Source organism: Megalops cyprinoides, chromosome 20 (genome assembly GCF_013368585.1).
Source record: "Megalops cyprinoides isolate fMegCyp1 chromosome 20, fMegCyp1.pri, whole genome shotgun sequence".
Classification (NCBI taxonomy): Eukaryota; Metazoa; Chordata; class Actinopteri; order Elopiformes; family Megalopidae; genus Megalops; species Megalops cyprinoides.
This window is the reverse complement of record NC_050602.1, coordinates 14,102,071-14,127,830: the sequence shown is the minus strand read 5'-3', so window position 1 is coordinate 14,127,830 and position 25,760 is coordinate 14,102,071. Positions and strand designations below refer to the sequence as shown.

The window sequence follows — 25,760 nt, the reverse complement described above, 5'->3', positions numbered from 1 at the left end:
CACAACCCGGCACAACACAACAGCACATAAAAATACCCAGGCCAGCACACAACAAGACTGACCACAATACAACACAACAGCATGTAAAAATGTCCAGGTCAGCATGCAACAAGACTGACCACAACATATCAGTGTGTAAAAAATACCCAGGACAGCATGCAACAGGACCGACCACAACACAACAGTGTGTAAAAATGTCCAGGCCAGCACCCAGCAAGACTGAGCACAACACATGTAGCGATGCGCTGGTTGACTTGCGGAGCAGCAGGCTCACCTGCAGTGCCATTGTACTCCCCTATCCGAAGTTTGTAGAGGTTCCTGGCATCTCCAATGGCAAACCTGTCGTAGTTGGCGTAGACCGACTCCTGCCCATCCCTCATGTCGATTCTGAGTTCGTACCGGCCCTGTGAGGCGATCCTCTGGATGTTGTCCAGGCCTGCAGAGACGGCAGACACCACCCTTAGCCTGGCCCGCTGCTGGCTACAGTCTCACTCCCATTTCCGAAAGATGCCTTATCACCCAAGAGCATTAGCGGCAGCTGACGCATCCCAGTGAAGACAACACAGATAGCAGAAGTCACTGCCTCTGTGCAAGAGTGACAAGGTCGCCCTCCTGCTACTTCCTAATGGTCCACTCTAACCTACTGACCCAGTTAATCGGGTTGTGAGTGCGAAGAATAGATGTGGACACCTGAGCTGGGTGTCCAAAGGCATATCAATTTCAACTTAACAGGTTCAGAATCCAGACTGAAAAGCCATTATCCATTTATGCATTTTTTCTCTGAAACATATTTGATTGAGTACCTCACAATGTACAAAGCTCTGGTTAGAGGTCCAGCTCCAGCACCACTCATATGACACAGACCCCATTAGAATGACTTGATTAGAATTCATAATTTTTACAGTTTACAAGTTTGACTGAGCTTGTTTGAATAATTTTAGTTAGAGAAAAAGGCATGTATCTTGAGTGTATGTTTGTCTGAAGCTATCCTTTTCAGGCTTTGGTTTCATCTTTTCCAGTGCACCACTAAACACTTCAATTCAGTAGGCGTTTAGTTTTGCCTGCCGTTTAAGAAGCACTTATTCATCTGAACATGGCGCTTCAGTGCAGAGCCTCGTTTATGCCTTGTGACTCACCTTCCAGGTGAGTTAAGTCAACAGTTTTCAATTAAAATCATAGGGGTCGCACTTAATCCCAATAATAAAAAAATAATATCCCTAAACCCAAGGAAATCTGTGTCTAATACAAATATTGGGATAAAATTGTCTTAAAAACACACAGGCCTCAGAGAAAAAAGGAAAGCTAATTACCGTAAAAAGATATGAAAAAAACGTCAATTTACAGTGCACAACATGAGATCATCCGTTATTACTGACATTTCCTCATAATTAAATAAACTGGTCCTCTTTTACACCCACAAACTTTACTTGTTCCTGTTATGTGCATACTCTGGCAAGTCCTAGCTGTCCCTATCCCTTGCCATTATCAGGAGAGGACCGCATAGTGACGTATGGGATTCTGTGCCTGCTTAATTGGAAATCGCCAGGACTGAAAATGTATTCAGAGCCCTTTATAGCTCTCTCTTCATTATTTCTCCCATATTACAAGCCTGTATCATTAAACTGTTGGCTTACTTTTGAACTATTGGCGAAATGAGAAGGAAAATTAAAAGGATAACGATTTCACTCCACAGAGTTGCACTGCTTTCCTTTTTTATGGCATTTTCAATGTTAGAATACATTTTCCGCAGGTTAGGTCAGCATGAAGCAGAATTAAGGACAGCATCAGAGCCGTTTTCAAAACCTTGACGGCCCATGAAATTGGAACCTTTCCCAATGGCCTTTGTGTGACACAGCCAGATGTACAATGCCCTGAGGACAGGATGGCGGCCTGTTTCAGGGCCTTTACCACAAGCTTGGCAGGCTGAGATGGCTTTGACGTGGCTCGCTCTGGGTGCTAACTCACCGCCACCACAAGAGATGAAAGCAACTCTAACCACCAGCCTGGTATTAAATAAGAACTACCAGCCAGCAACAAGGTCCTGTATTCAGCCATTTTGAGGACAGAATATGCACAATAGCTGTGGAGAGTCATAAATGAGACACTGTACTTGGCACACCTTTAGAAATAAATCACTGTGACATTGTTTTCATAGTATGTTACTGAAATTACAATTATTCCTCTCTCTATTAAAAGGTTTGACAAACAATAAGGGAAGACAGTGGTGCAGTACACAGTAGCATAGTATATAATCCTTAAATTCACGTGTGTGTGATGTAATGTGTCCCAGCCCCAGTAATGCAATGGAAAATCAAGTAAGCCTGGCAGGACTCTAGCAGAGCTCAGCGCTGTTCTGTCAATAGAAAAGGGGTCTTACAGCACTGCTGCTGGCACTGTTTAAATGTTAAAATGAATGTTAAAACCTGAATTCTACTCAGCCGTAGACCTGAATGAGAGCCAAGTCCAGCCATGCATTCCATTTAGACACACCCACGTCTCAAATGCCCCTGGCCTCCTTTGGGAGATTTGGAGGGCAAATATTCAAAATTGAATTTGGCAAAGATTTTTGAGTATAAATAAATAAATGATAACAAGCAAATATGGAAAATATTTTATTTGTGTTTATTTGCGAAATTTCATCTGGTGCCAGAAACAAGGGCATCCATAAATTCAGTCTTTTAAAGGAACCAATCCCATACATTCACTGCTGGGTTACACTACATAGTATATCTATCTGTACCAATATGAAGATAGTATAAGAGTGACCTTTGACCCTGTGGATCTGTTGGATAGTTGAAAGTGGTGTCTCATTTTTGTACTGGGACAGGCACACAGGTTTTAGTAAATTAAATAAATAGTTGATTGTCCAGTAACACGCCACAAAGAAAGGGCTCTATTATAGTAATATATTCAGCTTGCATCTTCTATCTTTTTTGGCCTCTTACCCAGCCAGAACTCGTCCTCAAGGTTACCAAAGCCAGTCCTGTAGTCACTCCACTTTCTTGAGAAATCTGTCAGTCCATTCTGGCGTCTCTGAAAGACCTGCAATACAGCGAAGGAGCATCAACAATAAGTGATCTTGAGATGTTGCGTAATGTTTCAGGAACATTGCAGCACCAGAGGTGTTGTAACATTGCTGCAACCTGGCACAAGCATTGTGAGAATGTTAAGTGGTACCTGGGAAGAAACTGCTGAGTACTGACACATAAGGTATGATTCAAGAATAGACACAACAACAGCTGGGAAAATGTTTCTAACTGTTTAAGTTTTCAGCAGTAGAAAAAAAAAATGGAAACACAGAAGTGTAAAACAAAGGCCAATTTTTTTCATACACTGACTGATGAATAATTATTAACCAGTCACTCTAATCAGTTTTACAATCAAGGAGCTTTGGGTTAGGGTTAGGAATAGGATTAGCGTTGTCACTTGTCTGCAAAAGTGATGCATTCCGGTCATTGTGGTCATTCTGTGGTCGTCCATGGCGCTTGATCGGCGCTGAACACTACTCGTCCACAGGGTGTCAGAGAGAGGGGTAAAGCACAGCAGAGAGGGCGGAGACCAGGAACACTCACAATCCAGCCCCCTCCATCCGTGGTCATGTCACAGTAGACCTGCACACCCTGGCTGGGGTCCCTGTTGATATAAATGGTGTAGATCCCGCTGAGCGATTCGCCATTTAGGAGGTGCTGGGCGCAGTTCTGGGGCGTGGCAAACAGGCGGTTTCCTAAGTGAGAAGATGGAAAAGTATCTCAGGGTCTAGGTCTCTGCCTGACTGTTGAAAACATACCTGGCAGACAGAGCAGAACTGGCTGAATTAGATACCCATGCAGCAGAAGAAGAATTTTGCTGATTAACTTCTTTTGTCAGGGGATGCACTGTAGCTAGGGGCGGGGGGAGCTAAACAGCTTGAAAGGCTTTTAAACACTGATTAATCAGAGGGAAACTAGTTTTACAGGGAAATCTCTTGTTGTGATCAATACCCTCGGTAAAAGGCCTCCAGACAGAATACAAGAGTGCTGTGAAGCATAGCGATGCACAGTCCCTCAAACACTACACTGTAAAAGGGGTTTCAGTAAAGGGAGGAGTGCTGTCTATCCAGAGCACAATTTCAGAAAGATGTTGTACTTCTCAATATTGTCTCCATTGTTTCCAGGCAAGGGATATTTTGTGAAGCTACAGGAATACAAATAGCAAGCAATATTAAATTTATGCATTGAGACCTGCTGAAAGAGCTACATGAGATATTTTATTAGCTTTGTATTATTCCTGGGCTGTCTCTCACAAAACTAAGGATTTGAAAGTTCTTAAACAGTATTTTCTCAACTTTGTCTCTAGGAGGAAGAGCTTGGTATGTTTTAACCAAAGAATTCAGAGATCACCAGAAGTCCGGTCACAGCTTACCCAGATCATGGCTACTGTGTGAGTGTCTGCTGCACAGAGTGAGTGAGAGAGTGACGATGCTACCTGTGGAGAAGGACGTGGAGACAATGGCACTGGTTTCAAGGCCGCGGGCAGCCTGCAGCCTCACAGTGTACTCCGTGGTCTCAGCCAGGCCCTCCAGGCGGATCCAGGTGTCCTCAGCATCCAGGATCAGCTCCTGGAGGAAGGCGGGGGGGGGGGGGGGGGGGGGGGGTTTGGGGTTGGAGTAGAATGAGAGGTAAGGACATGAAGACCAGGCCCAATGACTTCAACACAAAAAGCAGGCAAAAGCCTCAGAACAATGTGGAATGTTCAGGACAGCAGCGTGGTGTAGTGGTAAAGAAGAGGACTTGTAAACGGTTGCTGGTTTGATTCCCCACTAGGCCACTGCTGTTGTACTCTTAAGGTACTTAACTCCCAATTGCCTCAGCATCCACCTGTATAAATGGATAAAATTGTAACCTACTGAATGTAAGTTGCTCTGGATAACAGCTAAATGTGACGTATGTAATGTAATATAATCTTTGAAAGCACTTGTGAACAGTACTTTAAGTGCGACAAGTTTTGCTTTTAAACATACGAATTAGAGTGGCAACTCAACAAAATGAAAATAACGTATCATATCATTAACATGTCACAACCTATGGTCATACTGAGTAATGATTTTTTTTTCCAATACCAGAAAATGATCAAATACTGTAAATTCATTCATATGCTGGAGCTCACAAGCTACAGCGATGTAGTTTTGCGCTTTTCTGTATTGTGAGCAGTGCTGCATATACTGCTCTAGTGTTTTCCCACTCGACATGCAGCATAAGAGAAAGCTCAGAAATCCAAGAGCTGTCTTTCATGCCACTCTGGTAACAGCAGCTGGCAGGCAGCCATTTTGAAGGAAAGGGATTTCTATTTTTGCTCGCCAGCCTGTCACAGCTCCATTCCCCTCATTGTTTTTGACAAATCCAGTTTTATCAAGTGGTGATCCTCTGAAGAGTGATACACTCTTTCTTGCAGGGGGAGGGGGGGGGGGGGGGGGGGGGGAGTCTGGGTTTTGTGTCAATGAAATAATAAACAGGTCCTTGGGCTAGCTCTCTGAGAGCAGTGACAGCAGGGATGCTGGGCCCTATGAAATATGAAGGAACGTATGAAATATTCAATCCATCTAAAAAGAGTCAAACATTTTAAGCAATGTGTTCTCTGAATTATGCAGCAAAGCTGCTTTTAATGAGGATGTGCCAAATATCTCTCAGCTGTTAATGATGCCACCACAACATGTTCAGGTCCATGGCAGCCACACAATGTAATTCACTGCACCAACTATCAGGGGCATGTGACCCAGGTAGGTGGCCTGATGGATAATGACTAGTTATCTTCTCAGAATCAAGCACTTTGATGAGAGAGGCTACAGAAAAGAACGTCAAATCTTATGTGGAGATGTCTTGTTTATAACTACATTGCGCACGTTGATTCCTGTACAGTTAGGTATTCATACCTGGGTTGATATTTTAGAAGAACATATCATGTTGGAGACATATCACTGATTAATACAGGGAATTTGTTACAAATAAATAATACATTTTAACAGCATGACTAACTTTCACAGCATCTACAGAGACATCCCCTTGTGCACTACTGCCACCTACTGGACAAACACAAGGACAGGCGCTGAGGGTCAAAAGTAAGCCCACACATGTGGCTTTCCAGCACTTATTTATTAATTTATCAATGAACCTTACCTAACTTGTGCATTCATTTGTGGGGGTGTGTTTTTAAGATGGCTTGATTAACCAATGAATATCAATGCATATAAACTGGACAGAAAAAGATATGACTTGAGAGGGAAAGAAAAGGCAATTGCAACAAGCACTGTAAATTTATATATTCTAAATGATAACGTTGTTTCATTTGAATACGTTTTGCTTAAGCATGTTTGATTTCACCCATGTTATAAAATAGGCTATTTTGACAAAAATGATTGCACAAATTCATATTCAATATTCATCAATATTCTCTCTGTGCACATCAAATCAGCATAAGAGCACATGGGAGAGGTGAAGTAACAAGCCTGCCAAGGGTCATATATGATGTAATGAGCTAAAAAAGACATTTGAGAAAATGTCAGGGGAAATTATTTCTAGAGAATCATTAATGGGCATATTGCAACAGTAATGGCCCTGCCAATTTAGTTTATTAATATTACTGGGTTACAGCAAAGAAGTTAATTAAATTAAATTAAATTAAAATGTTAGCTCCGGCAGGAAAATTATGAGGTTTAAAGTGCTCAGCTGAATGCATGCAGTATTCAAAGTAGAACGGTACTTCGCCATTCTAAATATCACAAGAGGTCACCTCTGACATGGGGATATGTGCAGTACTGCGCGAGCCACTGAGATGTAGAGGAATACAAATGTGAAGGTGTTCTTGGAACGGAGCTTCACACCGAGGCTTTAAAATTGAGCGCTTGTCCGACCCCTGTGCAGTTTCTCAAGGATGCGGGGAAAAAGCGGCGCTTGCCTTGCGGCTGCCGTCGGAGGACTTGTAGGTGAGCATGTAGTTGTCAATGTCGGCGATGGGCGGTTGCCAGGAGATGAGGGCGCTCCGGTGGTTCACCTCACTGGCCGTTAGATTCTGGGGCGCGTCCATGGCTGCGGGGGAGGAGGGAAGGATCAGAGGGTCAGGGGTCAGCTCCGCGTGTACTAAGCCCGTACCTTGCTCCTTCACACCACAACACATTAATCACTTTCTAAGCCTCCAGTAAGTCCCAAGTCCCACCAAAGGTTGTTTCTGAAAGATTCTGAAGGTTAGTGTTTTGCAACCGCGGTTTGAAATCCACCTTGCGAAAAATAAAGCACAGGGCAAGTCTTCCCCAGCATGGCCATAGCACCTTGATCTGGGATATGACATCCAAGCCCCATACGGGATTTATTTTTAGTGTTAGTCATGTAGCAATTCATCATACCTCCTTATCCAGAAATCACACTGATTGCAGCGACAAAACATGTCAAACAAAATCCGTACTTGGATTCATGCTAACCATAAAACAATTTCATGACAAATTTAAAGATTCAAACATGCTGAAAAAGAATCCCAATTTTAAATAATTCAGGTTAAAAACAAGACGAGAGAAAGGGAAGACGAATATCAAGGATTATCTGTTGAAGAAAATCACAGGGTTATAAAAAAAAAAAATCAAAGAGACGAGCAAACGGAGGCATTAATTTAGGCAGGAGGGGCAGATAAAACTAGGGGACATACAGAGTCATTGTTTGAAGAGGTGTATCATCGGAAGATTACAGCGTGTCACCCATTCACCGCATGAACAGACATGGAGAAACCTCAGGGCTGAGAGTTCATGCTTTGGAACTGCAGTGACAGCCCTGTTAAAGCTGAGGGAAAATTATCGTCGCATGTAAATATTGGTCTGCCTGCGTGCCCGGGCCTTATCTGACAGGTCGTCATTCTTTCAGCATGATTTCAGCACTGAAAGGAAACACTTCCCTGCCTGCTTGCTTTAAGCTCTTCATCATGACGGATGTTAATTCTGTATTTGCATGTCATCAAAGAGCTTAAAGTAAATATTTCTCACTCACCATAAGGTTGTGACTATTTTCAGTGCTTTTCAATCTGTCAAATAGCTTTCTTCTCGCTCTCTCCCTCGCTCTCTCTCACTATAATTGTACCCCTGCCTTGAGACATAGCTCCTTGGCTCATTAGCAGTTTATAAGTGTGCCAGGTTTAATAGTAACTGGCAAAGGAAGCCAAAGGAGCCACGGTTGCAGTGATAACCTAACCAGATTTTTTTTTTTTTGCCTTGTCCCACCTACTCCTTGTTACCTCCCACTCCTATAAAGCATGCTCCTTGCAGTTACACAGCTACATATTTGAACATCACCTTCAAGCCTCACCAAATCAGGACTTCATTACATCTTCAGCTGCTTAAAGAAGTAGGATGTACAACTGCGCCCCCTAGGGAGGATGGCAGTCATGACACCATGACACCAAACGGCCACGGCAATGCTTATATCCATAGAGAGTAACATTCTTACAAATGACTGAACTGGGAATCAAAGTCTCAGCTTGTTTCATACTATTCCCCAAATGACCAGTTTGTGAAACAAGCATGTTTGCAATGCAAAATGCATGGACAATAATGTGCAAAAATATGCAATACAGGAACCTTGGAAAATATTGCATGTTTACTCCTCAAAAAAACAGACAAAAATCTCTTTGTTTACATGCCAAGACCCTCCTCAGACACTGAGTCAACATTATGAAACAGCTTCAAGTTCGTTTCCCTGGGCTTTGAACACTAGAAACGGTCAACGCTGTAACTCTTTATCAGAGCATAACAGCACCCAGAAGCGAGCGTTATCAGAGCAGAACTGCTGCGAAATGAAACAATCACCATCAAATTACAAACAAGCGGAGTCTGCTGTTGCATGAACTCCAGTGCCGTGATCAAGCGATTGCTTGTCAAGATCAAACCGAAAATCTGGCACTGAAGTGGCAGGCCAAATGGACTGTGACACTTTGATTATGTACAAATTAATCTGTTTTCGATAGCGTGTCAAATAATTAAATGTTCGGACCGCTGAACAGTGTCACCGGTCCCCCGCTCTTGATTGTATAGCACCGTCACAGCGTGGAAAACTCTGAGCAACAGGGATGGCTATTCCTTCATAGACTTAGACACATACACACACACACACACACACACACACAGACGCAATATGACACAGTGGAGGCGGCAGGGCCTGCTTCTGAATCCTCTCACAGCGTTGCGGTGGAAACGTGGGTAACTTCGCCGCTCAGCTCCCCCTGGGGTTCTACTGCTGTGCTGACAGTGACTTTCTGCGTTTGGAAATTCCAAAAATACATTTTTGCACCCACATTCCTGCAAAGCGAGAACTTTTTGTTCCATACTGTATTCTTAAAGCAAATGTGCTGGATTGTGGTCCCTGGCAGGGCCCGCCATCCTGCAGACTTGCCACCTATCTTTGCATCCCCATCACTCTTTGAGCGCGATAGGGAAAGCCCCCATTGGTGCGATCGATGGTATCGACCCATCACTTGCAAGGACTTAACCGCTGTGTGGGTTGTTCCTGGACATCCCTTGATGATATATGGACGGGCGATTGATGCGTTATTTATATTTCATGACATCCAGGTTCCCTGGCAGGCACTTTAAATGTCTCTGGGTGTAAGGAAAGCGTTATGGTGCTGGATGACGAGCGTACGTACGCGTGGCGAAGTTGGCGATGACCGTGCCGCTGGTCAGAGGGCCCTTTGTGGCGTACAGTGCCACAGCGTAGGTGGTGCTGGGAATCAGCTTGCTCAACTGATGCTCCTGCCTGGTCCCATCCACCAGGATGGTGTCCGCGGCAACTGTGGGGGAAGGAGAGATGACAGGCGTCAGGCTGCCAATCACGGTGAGTCGAGGAGAGACAAGAAAAGAACCATATGGCCAGCAGCTCTAGCCATCACTTTGGGAACCTGATCCATTTTCCCCTCTGGGCCATAAGCAATGCTGCAACCCTGAATCTATTGCCTTCATTTTCAGTATATGTGCATATACTGTCACGTATTGTACACAGAATAATTTATTTCATATTGAAATGGTGCCTTGAAATCATACAATGATCAGCACTCTCATACATCAAAACTAATTGAAAATGGGACGAGACACTGGAAAGCATGCCTGAGAGAGTGATGCAAGAATGTTCTGAAGAGTGGCAACAGCAGGATCATGGAGTCCCCACGGACCTGCGCCGAATGCCTCATCGCTCTCACACAGGGGACTGGCCTTCACTTACCCTGGTTGTGGGTGAGGGTGAGCACGTAGTTATCCACGCTGGACAGAGGGGGGTTCCACCTCAGCAGTGCCCCCTGGGGGGTGATGTTAAGGGCCGTCAGGTCCATCGGCATGTCCATGGCTGTGTGGGAGAGACGAGACTTCAGTCGGAGACAGCACATTGGCACTGACGCAGGTTTAAGCAACCCCACACAAAGATTACATCCGCGCCTCCTTTTATTTTCCCACAGAACGCAAAATGTACTCTTTTTAAAGTTCTTCAGATCTCGGCTAATTGGTTGTGATTCCCTTCCTCCCTTTGATTCCTTCAAAGGCTTATTATGCAGTCAAATCTATATGAGAAAATCACATTTTCTGTAGGTTCTGCAGCTGCAAGCAAAAATGAGGAGCTGAGTGTTTATTACACCTGATTTTTACACACTCTGTTTCTGCTGGGCTTTTGTGTGAACAAGAAAGTTCAGCTGCAGGTTCAGCGCAGACTGTCTCTGAGCTAGGGCTTTAAACTCAGGCACGAAACTTGTGAAGTGTATTTCCACATAACAATCCTACTCCAAATGGCATCTGGAGAAAACACGTACGCTTGAATTTTAACCAGATTCTAATATTGAACAGGGCCATGCGATTTTACACTGCACTTACAAAGAGTCGAGCTTGTGCAACTGAATAACATATGCAGAACTATAAGGTATATTCTGCCTTATGAGCAGAGCAGAACTACCCATTCCGTTTCTACGATTTGAACTTTCTAGCCACATATTAGCAGAAGTTATCTAGCCCTGCCGCTTGCGGTACGCAAGCTCTTTTCGCCACTCGCTTTTCACATCCCGTTAGTGATGCGGGCATTGGCTTGGTTCTCTGCAGGGTATTGTGCTACATCTGTGCAGTTGCAGAGCCCTGCGTTTGGACCGCAGCTATAGGCCACCCACTCTCCCCATTAACTGAGCTGTCGACTCTGACCCGGCGAGTTCAGGCCATTCATTAACTTCAGAGCTGCCGAGCTCCGCCGCCTGACAACAAGAGGATCCCCTCCGCCCGGAGTCCCGACACCACGCACCGGACTCTCAGTGTTCGCGCTGCCGCCTTAAAAAGCCGCGGGCACTCACCGCCTCCACGCTGAGAGGCCTCGCTCAGGTGCTCTTATCAGGCATTCCCTTCCTCCCAGGACGTACAATGAAACCTCTTCATATTCCATTAGGCAGGCTGACCTTGAGGCAACATGTTTTATCTCCCATGATCAGACTCCTCATAATAAGGGAACTTGTCAGCTTGAAGCCAAGACCTGGGTCCGGAGAACTTGATGAACTCTAATGATGAATGCTACATTATAAAATGGCTTTACGCTTAATTGCAGTACTACGCAACATGTTACCATGTGAGCACTGATGTCAACAGACAGTAATAATTTTCAGACAAAGCCCACTGTATGCTCATATATCATTTTTGATTGTGATTACCCACATCCCCATGACTATGTCTGTCTACAGAAGAAGAAGAAACTCCTCATGGCAGTATATATGGCAGTCTCAAAAGGCAATCTTAAAAGGCTGGCTCACACCTGGGGTCCATTTAAAATCTGTGTGATTACATTACCTTTTGCATATACTTGCTTTCAAAAGGGCCACACCTAAACTGCATAAGGCTTCTCTGAAGACTTCTAAAAAATCATTTTTCTGAAAAATAATTATCATATTTATCAAATGTAAATCGACACTGTATATTTTGTATAGTTAATTTGTTTCTTTTAATCATGTCCCTCTCCTCAGAAAATGCTATTGTATTCTATTTGTTACTGTACATGTGTGAATTGTGTTTTCTTATCTTAATAAAGTTATTTCGTCTAATAAAATGACTAAAGTTGGTTTCCAAGCTTAATAAAAGTTTATTCATAATAATTTAATTTAATTAAAATTAAATAAACCAATAAATCTTTTCTTGTAATATACCCCAAAATTCAATGATCAAATGTCATACACAAATTTAACACTACAACCAAGACTACAACTTCAAATCATGTGGATAAGAAAATTGTCTTTTTGTACCTAAAAACTCTACAAATGAAATTACTCTGTGGCAATGTGTGACATGTTTTTCAGCCATGTTTACAACTGAGGCTACGGACACATAAACTGGTGTTTCCTAAAGCACTATAGCTAAAAAGTAATGTTCTGAAACACACCCATGGCTGACACAATTTACCAGTTTTGAAGCCCCGTTTTTTTGGTTAAAAGACATGGAAATGATGTGCTGTCATGCTGTCTTTGAGCTACAAGTTACACCTTGACTGCACTTTATCAGATATATTTGATGCTTGGACAGAGATGGAAAGGGACAATTTTATCTACCGTATATCATTTTTACTGATATCTGCATCTTTTGAGATCATATCACATCTTCTTCGATGCCAAATGATGAAATGATAGACTTGACTTGAGAAAGATTTCAATGTGTCAAGATTCTCTTACTATGACATTCCCTACAGCATTGCAGGTCACACTGCGGTTGCACTCTGAGGAAGCCTTGCTATCGATTTAGTATGTACAGGCAACCTTTTCTTTAGAGAGTGTAAACTGCCACAGGCAAAAGCAGACAGTTCAATGGCGGCTTTATCCAGCGTTACAATTAATCGATACCGAGCCCACCAAAACGGATTACACGTGGACTGCACTGCATGGTAACAAATGTTCCACATTCTCCATTGTGACCTGAAACACACGTCAAAGCGTGTTTAATATTCCAGAGTGATGCGGAAATTGCAACAAGCCACACGCCCACCACTTGATCAACAGAGAGATTAAAATCTCTTTTATTTCCAGTCAATATTTTCAAAAATGAGCCCTTTTCAATACAACCCTGTACCTAATGACCTCATTAATTTGCAAGTTGATATCACAGAAAGGCTGGATGGAAGTACCTCACAGTAGACAGCAGGAAACATTCAGGAAAACATATCCAGTGCCTAATAAAACTAATCTGCTACACTATAATCTCAGAAAGAAGAACATGTTTTTTTCAGTAGTATTTCATAATGCATATCCTACAACGGACAAAAGCTTGCATATTTGTTTAATGCCTGCTGTGTCTGTGTCTCTCTGTCTGTCTGTCTGTCTGTCTGTGTGTGTGTGTGTGTGTGTGTGCGTGCGTGCGTGCGTGCGTGCACGCGTGCTTTGGACCTAAACAGATTTGTTTGTACATCATAATTTTCAGATATCAAAACCAAGAGCTATTCAAACATTTCCACATCTCACAGCCAATTAATCAGAATACAAGGATAGAAACAGGCAGAACAGATTCCATTGCAAATTTTTCCATTCATCTTATATTCTGTGACACCTTATCTAAACCTAGCCTACACTCATAACCTGCAGCACAGAGTGAAAACAGGAAAACATATTGCATCTTGGTGAATCAGGAGTATATTTTCTAATCAGAGACATTTTTATGGAAACAAAGCAGGAAAATCTGACAATTATTTTGAGGACCTGAGACCTGTTAAAATGCCGTTTTGAGGCAGGCTCTGGGAATGGCTCATAAGCATGCAGTGGGTGTTCTGCTCTGGAATCAAGGGGAGATTATGCATGCAGCGGCAGGGTGGTTAAGCCCAGGTTAGCAGGGCTCAGGCCCCAAGGAGCTTTGAACCACTCCCCTGTATCTATTCAGCTGAAATTCTCTACAAGCTCAATACAGAAAAGTCTGGAATAATTGACTTAGCAACTCAATGCACAGGAGAAGGAAGAGTGAGAAGAGGAGTGTGTTTATACATACTCTTTATTCAGATGTAGTGCTTTTGGGGTGTTCACAGGCCAACAAATTTCCTCTAATGGAGCTCAAACACATTGTGAAATCTGTCGATTACTGAACTTTTGTGCACTATAAAAGTGTTTAAGTACCTGTGGCAAGCCCCTTCCCTGGCATTTTTGAGTACTTCCCTTTTAACTGCTTCCTCAGAATGCCTAAAATTGTTCTGCATGACAAGATGGTAGACATATTTGGGAATATAAACCCCTAGTAAATTGAACAGTGCATGCAAAATTAATCAGTTCCAGACTGAAATGTTTGTTGGAGCGTTTTGGCACTATAAATTCAGATTTACTAAATTTAACTCATTGAGAGAAACCACTGAGTCTATATTCAATATGGACCGAAATCCATAAATGGAGCTGCTTTTATTGAACAAGGGGTCCTAGAGTAAAGGCTTCTCAATACGTGCATCCATTCCGGACACAATGTTCGATACATAGCAGACAGACATTTGTGTCCATTCGAGTATTTCTATATATATGGCTGACCTCTGCTGCATGGGGCTGGGTCTAGGATGATTGACGACCAAGCCTGACCTGTGAATACACTAGTGGAGACGACCTCGCTCTCCTGGCTGCCCCGCACGGCCTTGAGCTTGACCTCGTACTCGGTGGCCGGGTGGAGGTTGCTGAGGGTGTAGTTGGTCACGTCGTTGTCAATCACCACGCTGTCCACTCTCCCTGTTTGATCATGACAACAGCACCTGTAATCAGCACTATCCCACAGGTCTTTCTTCTCTGTATTTACTCACAGCACTGTTAGGAGACTTTGCAGTTATAGTGCATACTGTTATCTATTATGTAGAATATAGAAATAGAAACAAGAATGAAAAAGAATGGAAAAAGGTTGTGTTTTTTGCTTCCATTTTTAATCTAACACTAGTAATATTGTAAAAGGTGCAATCACTGTGCTACCCAAATATGAGACTTACATACTATTGCCTTCTGCACATATATGTGAAGGAAATAAGCATTCATTACATCGTGGTTTTTATCAAGGCATGCTTATGATTGCTCTGTGCCACGTTCTGTTTACATACACTTGAAACAAGAGGTTGGGCTTTTTCATTCTAAAATGTATAATTCCCTTATTCATTAATTTAGCTCTTAAGATTTTAATTGTGAATTTGAACATGTCATGCTGAATAATTCCAATCACTTAAAATGATGGATGAAAGGCACACCTTAGAAATGCACACGCAGTAGCATCTGCACTTTAACGTCTACCGGTTTCTTACTGTATGGTGGTTGCACATGCACACATGCATGCCTACGCACACAAACACATAAGACACTGATTCAACACATTCACATATATCCATTAGTGATCATCCTCTTATAAAAGCTCATGTCATCATTTAGAAAATGGTAGGACCTCTGGCTGACTCGTAGGAGATCTCGTAGTAGTCAAACGGTGCAATGGGCTGGGTCCATGAGACGGTGACAGAGTCTTCAGTGACGTAGGACACCGTGACCTCTCGAGGCGGGTCCATCCCTGTGGTGGAATGAACACAGCAGATGAGGGGTGTGGGGGATGAGGAGTGGAGGGGGGTGTCAAGATGGACAAAGTGGTAGAGGGAGGGGTGTTAATGAGATCCCAGCAAGGATCGAAAAACCATAGCGCAGGGTTCACATTGCAGACCAATCAACCACAGCAATACAATACTACATTGTTATCCTCAAATTGTGCAATTGTGCAATTGTGCAATCAACAGGCCTATCTGCTGGGCCACAGCTGTGCAGCTGGTAGCATCCCTTCTTTTTGCCTTGCTGCTGTGGTCAGACATGTCTACAGACTGGAGTCTGCTTTCGTGCAGAGTCCCAATCTATCTTACTCAGATCTGGTGCGACAGCACAAATGAGTTGTGCACACATTTTCAGTGCAACACGCACAGCGTTGCGATGGGTTACAGGCGAGCAGAAGGCCAGGGAGGACCATTTGCATCGTTATTGAGTTTCACCGACCACCGGGGGATATTTTACGATTTACTCGTCTGTCCCAAGAATTCCCACCAGCGCCGCGGCGGAGGTTAGAGAAACAATGCACTCGAATGCAAACAGCCAGATTTGAGTTAATCATCGAACGTAAGCTACAGAACAATTCAGCACATTGGAGAGGAAGAGATATACTGCGAGACACTCTGGGACTTCATAGATTGGATCCTTCTATCACTCAAGACGTTGCGGAATGGGGGGAAAAAAAAACAAGCACGCACACCACCCTCCCGAACCCGGTAATGATATTATAATGAGTATAATTGACAAAGTGGGTTAACAATTCAAAATAATGTCTTCAGCCTGATTTAAATGCAGCTGGAATGTGGCATTCCCATGTTATTCGATTGTGATTATTCATGTATGCACATTTTCAATTATTTTCCACTCAACGAAGCTGTCAGTCATATCTCTGGATCGCTTCAATATTTAAATGCTTACCCAATTAAAAACATGACACAAGGCTATAGAAACATATCACACCACAGTACTCAGGTGAAAAGCTAATTCATGTATGTGTAGCCTTTATATGACACAGTATATACAACCAACAGTTAGCACAAATCCTCTCTATTTTTCCCACATGCAGCTGGCCCCGATACCGGGAGACCAATGGCAACTGTCCCTGTCCTTTTTCAAACACCACATCATGTGTGACAAGGGGATGAACGGGCAAATTAAGAACAAAAGGTAAAAGCAAAACAAAAATAATTGCCACGGATGGATTCTCGTCCACATGACGAACATGCCTTACGCTCGCCGCCCGGCACTCAAACCCACACATCTGTCTGCGTTCTGATGAAGCGATAATTGTTGCCATTGATTTGGAAGCTGCTGGGCCACGGGAAAAAAAAAGAAAAAACTGCGGGCTCCAGCACACAGGTGGTCCTGCACACAGTTCATCTCTTTGTATCGGGAAAGTTGTCCTGAGACAATACATCTTCCCCACCACCACCCCCCCAAGGCCTGGCAGCTGTAAATAACAGCTTGCCGGTGCGACGACGGAATATTTTAGCCACTTGCACGTTCCAGCAGAGGTAATTAAGAGAGGATTACACGCGGAAGCATTAATATAGAAATAAAGCGGGGAGAAAATCTGCACTGCAGCTGCGTGAGGGAATCCTAATGAGCAAATGTTGCAGGAAATGCAGAGGCCCCGTTCTGCACACCCAGATCAATTCATCTCTCTAAACGAGTAATTGAACAGTGAAACTGTACTTTTCTCTTCAAAATTCTTTTTTCTTATCTTTTTGTTCCTTTCTGACATCACCACAAAACAGCTATGCATTGTCAGGTTTTTAGTGATGTCTTGATCATTTAGGGGTACTCTTTTAAATACACATAAGATATAGTTACAATAGTTCCAAATAAAGTAAAAAATATATATCATGAACTAAAAAGGGGTTTTGACTGAAGGGACTGTGGCCAAAATCCTTAGCTATTAAATCCTACCCACTGCAGGGCTGGAGTGTCAGCAGGTTTTAAATCTGGGACAGCCAACTTTATCAACAGAAAATCTTCAGATTCAAACAATACAGTATAGCGTGTATGGCTGGATGGCTAGAAATCACACTGATAAAGCTCCCAAAGCGTAGCAGCCCTGCTGTAAAACTCATGGTCAGAATTTCTGTTTCACTGTGTATGTCATGCCTGTATAGCTCTTTACCTATTCTCAATCCCAGGGCTTTACATAAATGTGCTACAATTCCAGTACTCTGCATAAATGTCATCTGCAAGTCTGGTTTGGGCAAGAGTTCAACTCTGACTTGGGTGTCACGGTAATCCGGCTTAATGTTTCATTGCAATGTTTCCCTGCAGGCCTGTTTCGAGTGCATAATCCACTCCCAGCAGCTGATACATAGATACAGCAGCTCCTTGGATGCTCCATTGCAGCTACAGGCCCCTCAGCTCCTCAAGGGGTTGAATGGCTATTGTTTCTATACTGACTGACATCTTAATTACCAGACTGAAGTTCTGGGTTTGGTGGAATATGAAAATACATATGAAAGCTGTACAGTTATGAACCTATACAGTTGCCATGGGTATCATCAGAACCAGAATCAGCCCAGGGACTGCCTGTGCTTGCCCTTTTGATCTTCATCTTATTGAAAACCCACCAGACACTCTTATATATATTCATATATTAAAATAAAGAAATAAAGTCAGAAAATTTGATGTGTAACACTGCAACGGTGAGGGCAAAGTCTAACTCTTATTGATATTGACACAATTCCCATGCCACAGAAATATATGGGTTAGAAGTTCCAGCATGCTCTTACAGGACTGCGTCATATTAATTAAACTCCGAAAGCCTTCTAAATTCTTGGCAATGTCCTTATGCATTTGATCCTCAGAGGGAAAGAACAGAGGCTCCTGTTCTTGTGTGCATCGTGTGTGGGTATGTACCTGTAGAGACTGAGCCAGTGATGGGCTCGTAGGTCATGGCACCCTGCACGGTGATGAGGGTGACCATGTACTGGGTGGAGGGCAGCAGGCCGCTGAGGGTGGCCTGCGTCTTGGAGCCCTCGAGTGTGACCTCCAGGGTGTCTCCTCCATCCTGCGGGCCGTAGTTGAGGATGAACATGTCCGCGGGGGGCGCCGGCGCGCTCCAAGCCACTGTCAGTGAGTAAGACGTGACGTCGGAGAAGTAGAGCTGCGTGACGGGACGGAACCCTGGAATCCAAAGGCCATTGGTCATGGAACACAGAGGAGTGGGATAGATACCCAATGGAATGGAGGATCAGCTCCAATAGGGGAAGACTGCACACACTCGTTAGCTGGTCGTTGCTGAAGGAGCGTGGTGGTTTTGGACAGCGACACAGAGGTCGGTAGTGCAAGTGAGGTGAGGTTAGTCGTGGTGAGTCCATGGGCGATAAGGTCTGATGAATTCTGTTTGATGAAGGAAAGTCTGAGTACTGGGATGAAATGTGAATAAATCCATAGCGTGAGTGAGCACTGTTCTTAAGCAGCAGCACCCAGCACCAGGAAAAGGCACTGGGCAGGACCGAAGAATTACAGCTGAAATGAGGTAACAGGATTTATTTTTGGCAGAACCACAAGAATAAAAAATAACAATGGATGAAAGCCACCAAACAGACAAGCAGATGCCGCAGGTGGACAGAGGCTTTGATGATATGATGATCAAGCCAACAGAAAGGAAAGATGAAAGTTGCCATTTTCTTTGATTGAATGGATGAAGGCATCTCAGGCTAGTGTGATGAAACGATTTCCATGATGCACTGATAATGCAAATCGATATATGAACACACAGCAACACATGTACTGCAATCTGAAAGTGAGCCGAAGCAATGTGTGTGCCTGCAATGCTGTAGAAAGGAAATAACGAGACAGGCACATACTTCTCTAATGATATGCCCCTTGAGGAAAGGCAGCTGCTTCTGAATATGGCTTGGGAAGCTTCTTTCATGCAAACCGTTTTTTTTTTTTTTTTTTTTAATGAAAGCTGTGGTTACATAACCACACATAGCTTTTGTAGTTTCTTCATCTCTTGTCACAGAATAGAAATGTACGGAGGGGATAGCATCTCCTACACAGACCTGTAGAACTTGGTTCTTAGAGGTTGGAAGGTGAGCTGTTTTTGTACCCAAGCTATTAATCACACAATTGATCCACTTCAAGCATTATTAGATAGGACACATTGCCACACATGCATTTAAGCACTGACACACAGAGCTGAACATGGTACATTCTGTTTGGGGCATTGACCATGTTTAGCCTGTTTAGCCTGCAAACAGAATGGTATATGACTCTGTGCCAGCAATCAGCGCTGGGTGTTCAGCCCCAAGTACCTGTGAAGGCATCGATGGTGGCGGCCGCACTCTGCTGCCTGCCCCGCTGTGCCGCCACCGTGATGGTGTACTCTGTGCCTGGCTCCAGGTCGCTCAGGGTGGTGCTGGTTCTGTCCTTGGGAACGGTCACCTCCGTGGTCACACCCGAGGACGAGGTGTATGTGATCTTGTAGTGGTCGATGGGGCCCTGCACCTCACCCCAGAGCAAGGAGATGGTGTTGTCTGTGGAAGCGGTCACGGTCAGGTCCATGGGAATGTCCAGACCTGCAGAAGACACCAGAGGCCATTGCAGAAAGCATGTTTCACTGGTCGAGATGTGGTGATTGTGGTATACAACAGTATGAGGACATAAATTTAGAGTAAGGAGCATGGGAATTGAGTTTTCTACTTTCCTACACATTAATTCTTCACATTATTTGTGAGAGCTCATACCGTAAGTCATGTAACATCTCAATGAGACATGGTTTTGTAAGGATACCGGACTTCTGAGATATCTAGACTGTAACAGAGGTGTTTGATCCAGGCATTGACAGACATGACTGATGTGAGTGTTGTTATGATGTAGCGGCTGCCAACTGTACGGAAGCGTGGACAAGATCTCGCCTCTGTGCCTGCAGGCATGACAAATCAGCCATAATCAGCGTTATCCTGCCTGACACACAGAATTTCAGGGAGTGCTGTCATTGGCTGAATGGATACCACTTGCGGTTAGCTTGCATATGGTAAAAAAAAAAGTCCCTGTGAAACAAAATGGACCTTACCACAGCAAAGAAAATGTAAGAAATCATTTACATATTAATGTATCTAACATAGATGGCTACTTCTATAAAGATACTTACATTCATTTTTCTATTTGGCTTCTGTTCAAGCTTAATTTAATATGTTCAAATTACTCTGATCATGTATCTGTCTAATATTCTTCTATTTTTTTTCCCTTGCAGATACTGTTCACCGGTTGATGAATAGCCTTAGATATAGCTGTTTTATTTTTATATTAATTCTAATAATTTCTAAAAACTGCTTCTGCATTCTGCCCTTCTTGCTACGCAAGATAATCACCTGTTCTAGCGTTCATTGTAGCTGGTGAGCTCTGGTTACTCCCAAGGATTGCAGATATTCCAATGCCATACTCTGTACCTGGCACCAAGTCTGTAAGGGCAAGAAGAGTGAGGGTAAGGTATGGACAGTCAGAGAGACAGACAGACAGTGAGAGAAAGAGAGAAATAAACCGTAAAGAAAGGGCATGATTATTTCAAACCCTGGCCACAAGTGAAACATGAAAAATAACAAGGATGCAGAACCCCCTTTGGATTTAACAAACATTCGCCCTTGACTCTTAACTCAAGGGTAAGGCATCTTCGACTTTTTTCTTCTTCAGAAATGCAGTTTGGGGAGTTCAATGATCACCAAATCAAATGAAAAATGAGTTTATAATGAAAAAAGAAGAGCTTGCATGCATTACAAATGCAAAGTTAATGACAGTTGTTTGATTCCAGGACACAGGCTTTCTACACCAGCACCCCCTTCCTAACTCCTAGAGATAACAGTGCTTTATACTGTACGCACAGAGACAGACAGAGGTGACAGCAACAGAGAAATTTTAATGAAAAGTTCTAGAAACTTTTCTAAAATTCAATTTCCTATTAAGAACATTTTGATAAAGATATGTCAAAATAGTAAAAAGAGGACAGTGAAGTTGAAAAAGGAATAATTAATGCTACCGGAGGAGAGAAGAACATTAAACATTTACTAGTTATGCAGATGAAAATTAAGCATTAAGAGATTCACTAATGCATCTTCATATATTGAAAATATGTCCTTGTGGTATAATGTTAAAGGCAAATGGGGCTTTCAATAACTACCTTTTAAACTGTATTAATAATACAGGCTTGGTGGGGCAAAAAAACATGTTAATCGATATATATTTTCTCCAGAGTTGTTGTGCCGAAGTCCTTTTTTAAACCAATAATTATTCAGAAGAAAAATCAATATGACAACTGTGTGTGTATCAGTTAACAGAAAAGTAGAACACAGCCATTGATTGTTGTGGATCTTGACAAAGAATTTCATATGCTGGCCCTTCTCCAGGCTTGGCCACTTAGGCACTCAGCTCCTCTTGAGGACATGTGGAAGAAAGAGGATTTCAGTCAGAAACTGATCTCTCTCTTGTGCCCTCACTCTTAAAATTAAGCGTATAAATTGTATGCATGTATATAGCCGGCTAGTAATGTATATGACCTGTGTTTTGTCGGTTCATATGCTTACAATGTACAACCTTTACAACTTTACATGTTCTCACAGCTTACAATTTTAAATATTATAAATTTATATTGCTGGATATTTATAAAATGTATGAATTTCACTGAGGCAATTAAGGTTTACCTATGCTGGGATACAACGGCAGTGGTCCACCTAGGACAAGCCCTGAATCTTACCACTATGCCACCCTGCCATCTGAGAAGTAAAGGAGAGACACAGGAGCAGACCCCCCACTCACCTGTAAGTGTTGTCTTGGTAGTGGGCCCGTCATTGCGCGGCACGATGACCTTGTCATACTGGTCCCCAGCCAGAGTGCTGTACACCACCTGGTACCCCTCCACATCTGCCTCGCTGTTGTCCCACTCCAGCTCCAGCATCGTGGACGTCCTGGAGAGCACCCGCAGGTTCTTTGGAGCGTCAATCTCTGAGAAAAACGACAGAACTGAAAACGGTTGGGAAACTGAGACCAATCGCCAGAAGTCGCCGTGCGTTTCATCATGCTGCTGCTCCTTCACTCTAAATGACTGGCAAACACGCGCATGCACTGTCCTGGCCTGACCCTTTGCTGCAGGAAACATCAAAATCCCAGAGCAAATCCATCCGCAACACTTTTCACACAAAACCACCGACCCATCCAAGAGGACAAATAAAATTCTCCCCTCAAAATGTATCAATTACTCAATTAGAAACTTGCATGAACGTCTTGTCAAAGGATGGTTTCTCATGAATGGTATGCATAGGCTCATTTCATTACATTGCATTACTATCATTTAGCAGTCATTCTTATCCAGAGCAACTTACATAGTTTTCAGTTTTACATGTTATCCATTTATACAGCTGGATGTGTACTGAGGCAACTGTGGGTTAAGTACCTTGCCCAAGGATACAACAGCAAGGGAGCTGAACCAGCAACCTCTCGTTTACAAGCCCCGATCCCTACCACCATGCTACACTGCTGCCCACATTTCCATACCTTGACTTGATTCGAAGTTGCAACGTTTCATTTTAAAGCACTTCAAATATGTGTTTTCAGTCAGTAATTTTCTGCATTTGAGTCAGAGCTGACGGCGGGCGAGTCCACTCACCGGTGGTGAACTCGGTGGAGACGGCGTCGCTCTCATTGCCCTTGCGGACGCCGCTGACCGACACCTCGTAGCGGGAGCCCGGCCGCAGGACCTGCAGGGAATACTGGCTGAGGGTGGGCTGCAGCCGGAACGTGGTCTTGGGTCCCTCCGTGCCCACCAGCCGGTAACGCAGTATGATCTGGTCCACCTTGGCCTTCGGAGGGGTCCACTCCACGAAGGCCACCGTGTCCGAGACGTCCCGCACGATCAGCTGACTCGGCCCGTCAATAACTGCAGGGAAAAGACGTTTGCTGTGTACAACTGATTTCATCTTATTATGCGTCATAAGGTCACACTATCATAGCTGCATTCAGTGTTTGCAGAAAGCTGGATGTTGCGTCAGCACACAAGACATAATATCAATAACACAACACAAAGAACCATGACATGAATAATTCAGAAAAGACAAATCATTATAAACAGCAGGAATAACTAGTGTGATAGCAAACAATACTACACAGCTGTGTGATACACAATCCAGATGCAGACGTAACTGTTTTGTTGCAATCCAGTTGTGGCATTATTGTGTGTGTAGTCATGATTGAATAAGTGATTTAAACTGTACGTATGTTACTTCCTCATACAGATAGGTAGAGGACATATAGGATGTCACAGCATCACAGGCATTGAGCTGAAAGGATATAATAAGACAAAAAGTAACGATCACAGTTGTGTTAATCTATCTGAGACACACACTCTGTCTGTGCTTGGGGATGTGCAGGTAAAGATGAGGCTCTTTAAAAAGAGCGACAGCTTCTAACTTACATTAACTAGAGAATCCTAAAGGCACTTAGTGAGGGATGTGGCAATACTTATTCATCTCCTTTGAAAATACTCCTGAGAAAAAACACTGGGCTCGTTGAGCTAGACATTATTTTTAACCTTCTCGGCGTGAATATTGATTTCACTCAATGAGAAAGTCCCATTAAATTCAAAGGACTGCACCGACAGATGTTTGTATGACTCTAGTGGTACATATAAAATTATACTTGTACATAATGGTTTTGGAGCATTAATTCCGAGGCTGAGCATTCTAGTGCCACTGCCCTCTGAGTGATATCTCCTTTCAGAGAGAACACGCTGACACCACTTCTATATAACCTGTGTTTCAGAGAAGGTATTGTGAGCATCTCCACATAACATGTTTTTTAAACAGGTAAGGTCACAAAGATACACCTGCAAAATGCATTAGTAAGCACTTGAGGGTGCCGGACTATGTTATAATGTCTTTTCTACTGATTGTTCTTGCAATAACACTGGCTGCTGCACTGCTGGGGAGTGTGGGGAGACGGTTGAAGGATCTTAACCAACCATGCTCACCTAATGTCTATTTTAAGAATTTCCCTGAGGAAAAATCCTGACCAATTTTTAATTATTTAAAACCTCATGCATATCAAGACGCCAGCTGTACAGGTTTTGCTCCTTGACAGTGATATTTCTAAATGGTTTGGGAACAGAGCTTGTGAATCTGTTGGGAGCTGTAGTTGGTAAAGAAACAAAAGACGAGCCACATATAGAACAGATAATGTTGATGCTTGTACATGTGTACATGCACACACATACACACGCATACACACACACACACAGGCACGTTTGTACATGTGCACATTTGCAAGCACACACACACACACACACACACACACACAACAAAAATGTGTTTTCACTAGTATCCAGTATACATATTCTTAATCACTAATCTGTGGTGCTGGGAAAATCATTTTCGCAAACTTAATTTTCTTTTTCTTCAATCAATGATAAATCTTCACTTGCATAAATAATTCAATGTCTCCAAATTTGTCTTACTTTGACCAATAAGGTATCTGCTGTGTGCATATGAAATATTCATTATCATTCATAAATAATCAATGGCACTTGAATTACAACCAACAGTGACTCTTATAGATGTTAATGAGGTTTTCACAGGGCCCATGTATTTCGAATTGTTATAGAGAAGTTTAATTGAATTTAATCCTTGTGTCTTTTACTGTCAGTCTGAGGAATTTCTGGGTGAGGTTTACATTAAGTGCATAATTGCTGGCAGACTGACCCATTCATCAATGTGACATTTCTCATTAGCTGCAGCTGTGTGTGACTCCTGAAATATGGGTGGACTTTACAGTGGATTAATTACCCCTACAGTCAATCGCGTGGAGTTAGTTGAGGAGACAGACGGGCACAGTCAAAATCAAAGAGACATAAAGAGACAAAGGCAAAGACAAACATGAGCAGAGACACACACATATAAACAGAGACTGACAGAGAGAGACAGAGAGAGAGAGGGAGAGAGAGAGACGCACACAGACAAACACAGGTAAGGATGCAAGCACAGAAACAGAGACAGAGATATAGAGGCATGGACAAACATAAACAGAGTTACAAAAACGAAGCGAGACAGAGACAGACGCACAGTCAAACACAAAAGTAGAGACACAGACACAAACAGAGGCAGACAGAGAGACACAGGCAGAGAGACACAGACACAAACTGAGCCAGCAACACAGGCAGAGATGGAGGCACAAACACTGACAGACACACAAACAAGGACAAA

At 43.2% G+C, this 25,760-nt stretch overlaps 1 protein-coding gene across 1 annotated transcript in view; it reads right to left on the bottom strand.

Annotated features, from left to right (window-relative positions):
• The window catches only part of tnr (tenascin R (restrictin, janusin)), a 147,854-nt gene that overhangs the window by 3,290 nt on the left and 118,804 nt on the right, over window positions 1-25,760 (bottom strand). The window contains exons 9-22 of the mRNA XM_036554117.1: window positions 23,174-23,443; window positions 22,327-22,512; window positions 20,889-20,978; window positions 19,830-20,093; window positions 18,427-18,693; window positions 15,401-15,520; window positions 14,563-14,706; window positions 10,230-10,349; window positions 9,658-9,801; window positions 6,931-7,061; window positions 4,465-4,597; window positions 3,573-3,724; window positions 2,946-3,042; window positions 275-436 (exon numbers count right to left, since the gene is read on the bottom strand). Coding sequence (XP_036410010.1) covers window positions 275-436; window positions 2,946-3,042; window positions 3,573-3,724; window positions 4,465-4,597; window positions 6,931-7,061; window positions 9,658-9,801; window positions 10,230-10,349; window positions 14,563-14,706; window positions 15,401-15,520; window positions 18,427-18,693; window positions 19,830-20,093; window positions 20,889-20,978; window positions 22,327-22,512; window positions 23,174-23,443 — 2,280 coding nt within the window. The remainder of the gene's footprint in view (window positions 1-274; window positions 437-2,945; window positions 3,043-3,572; window positions 3,725-4,464; window positions 4,598-6,930; window positions 7,062-9,657; window positions 9,802-10,229; window positions 10,350-14,562; window positions 14,707-15,400; window positions 15,521-18,426; window positions 18,694-19,829; window positions 20,094-20,888; window positions 20,979-22,326; window positions 22,513-23,173; window positions 23,444-25,760) is intronic.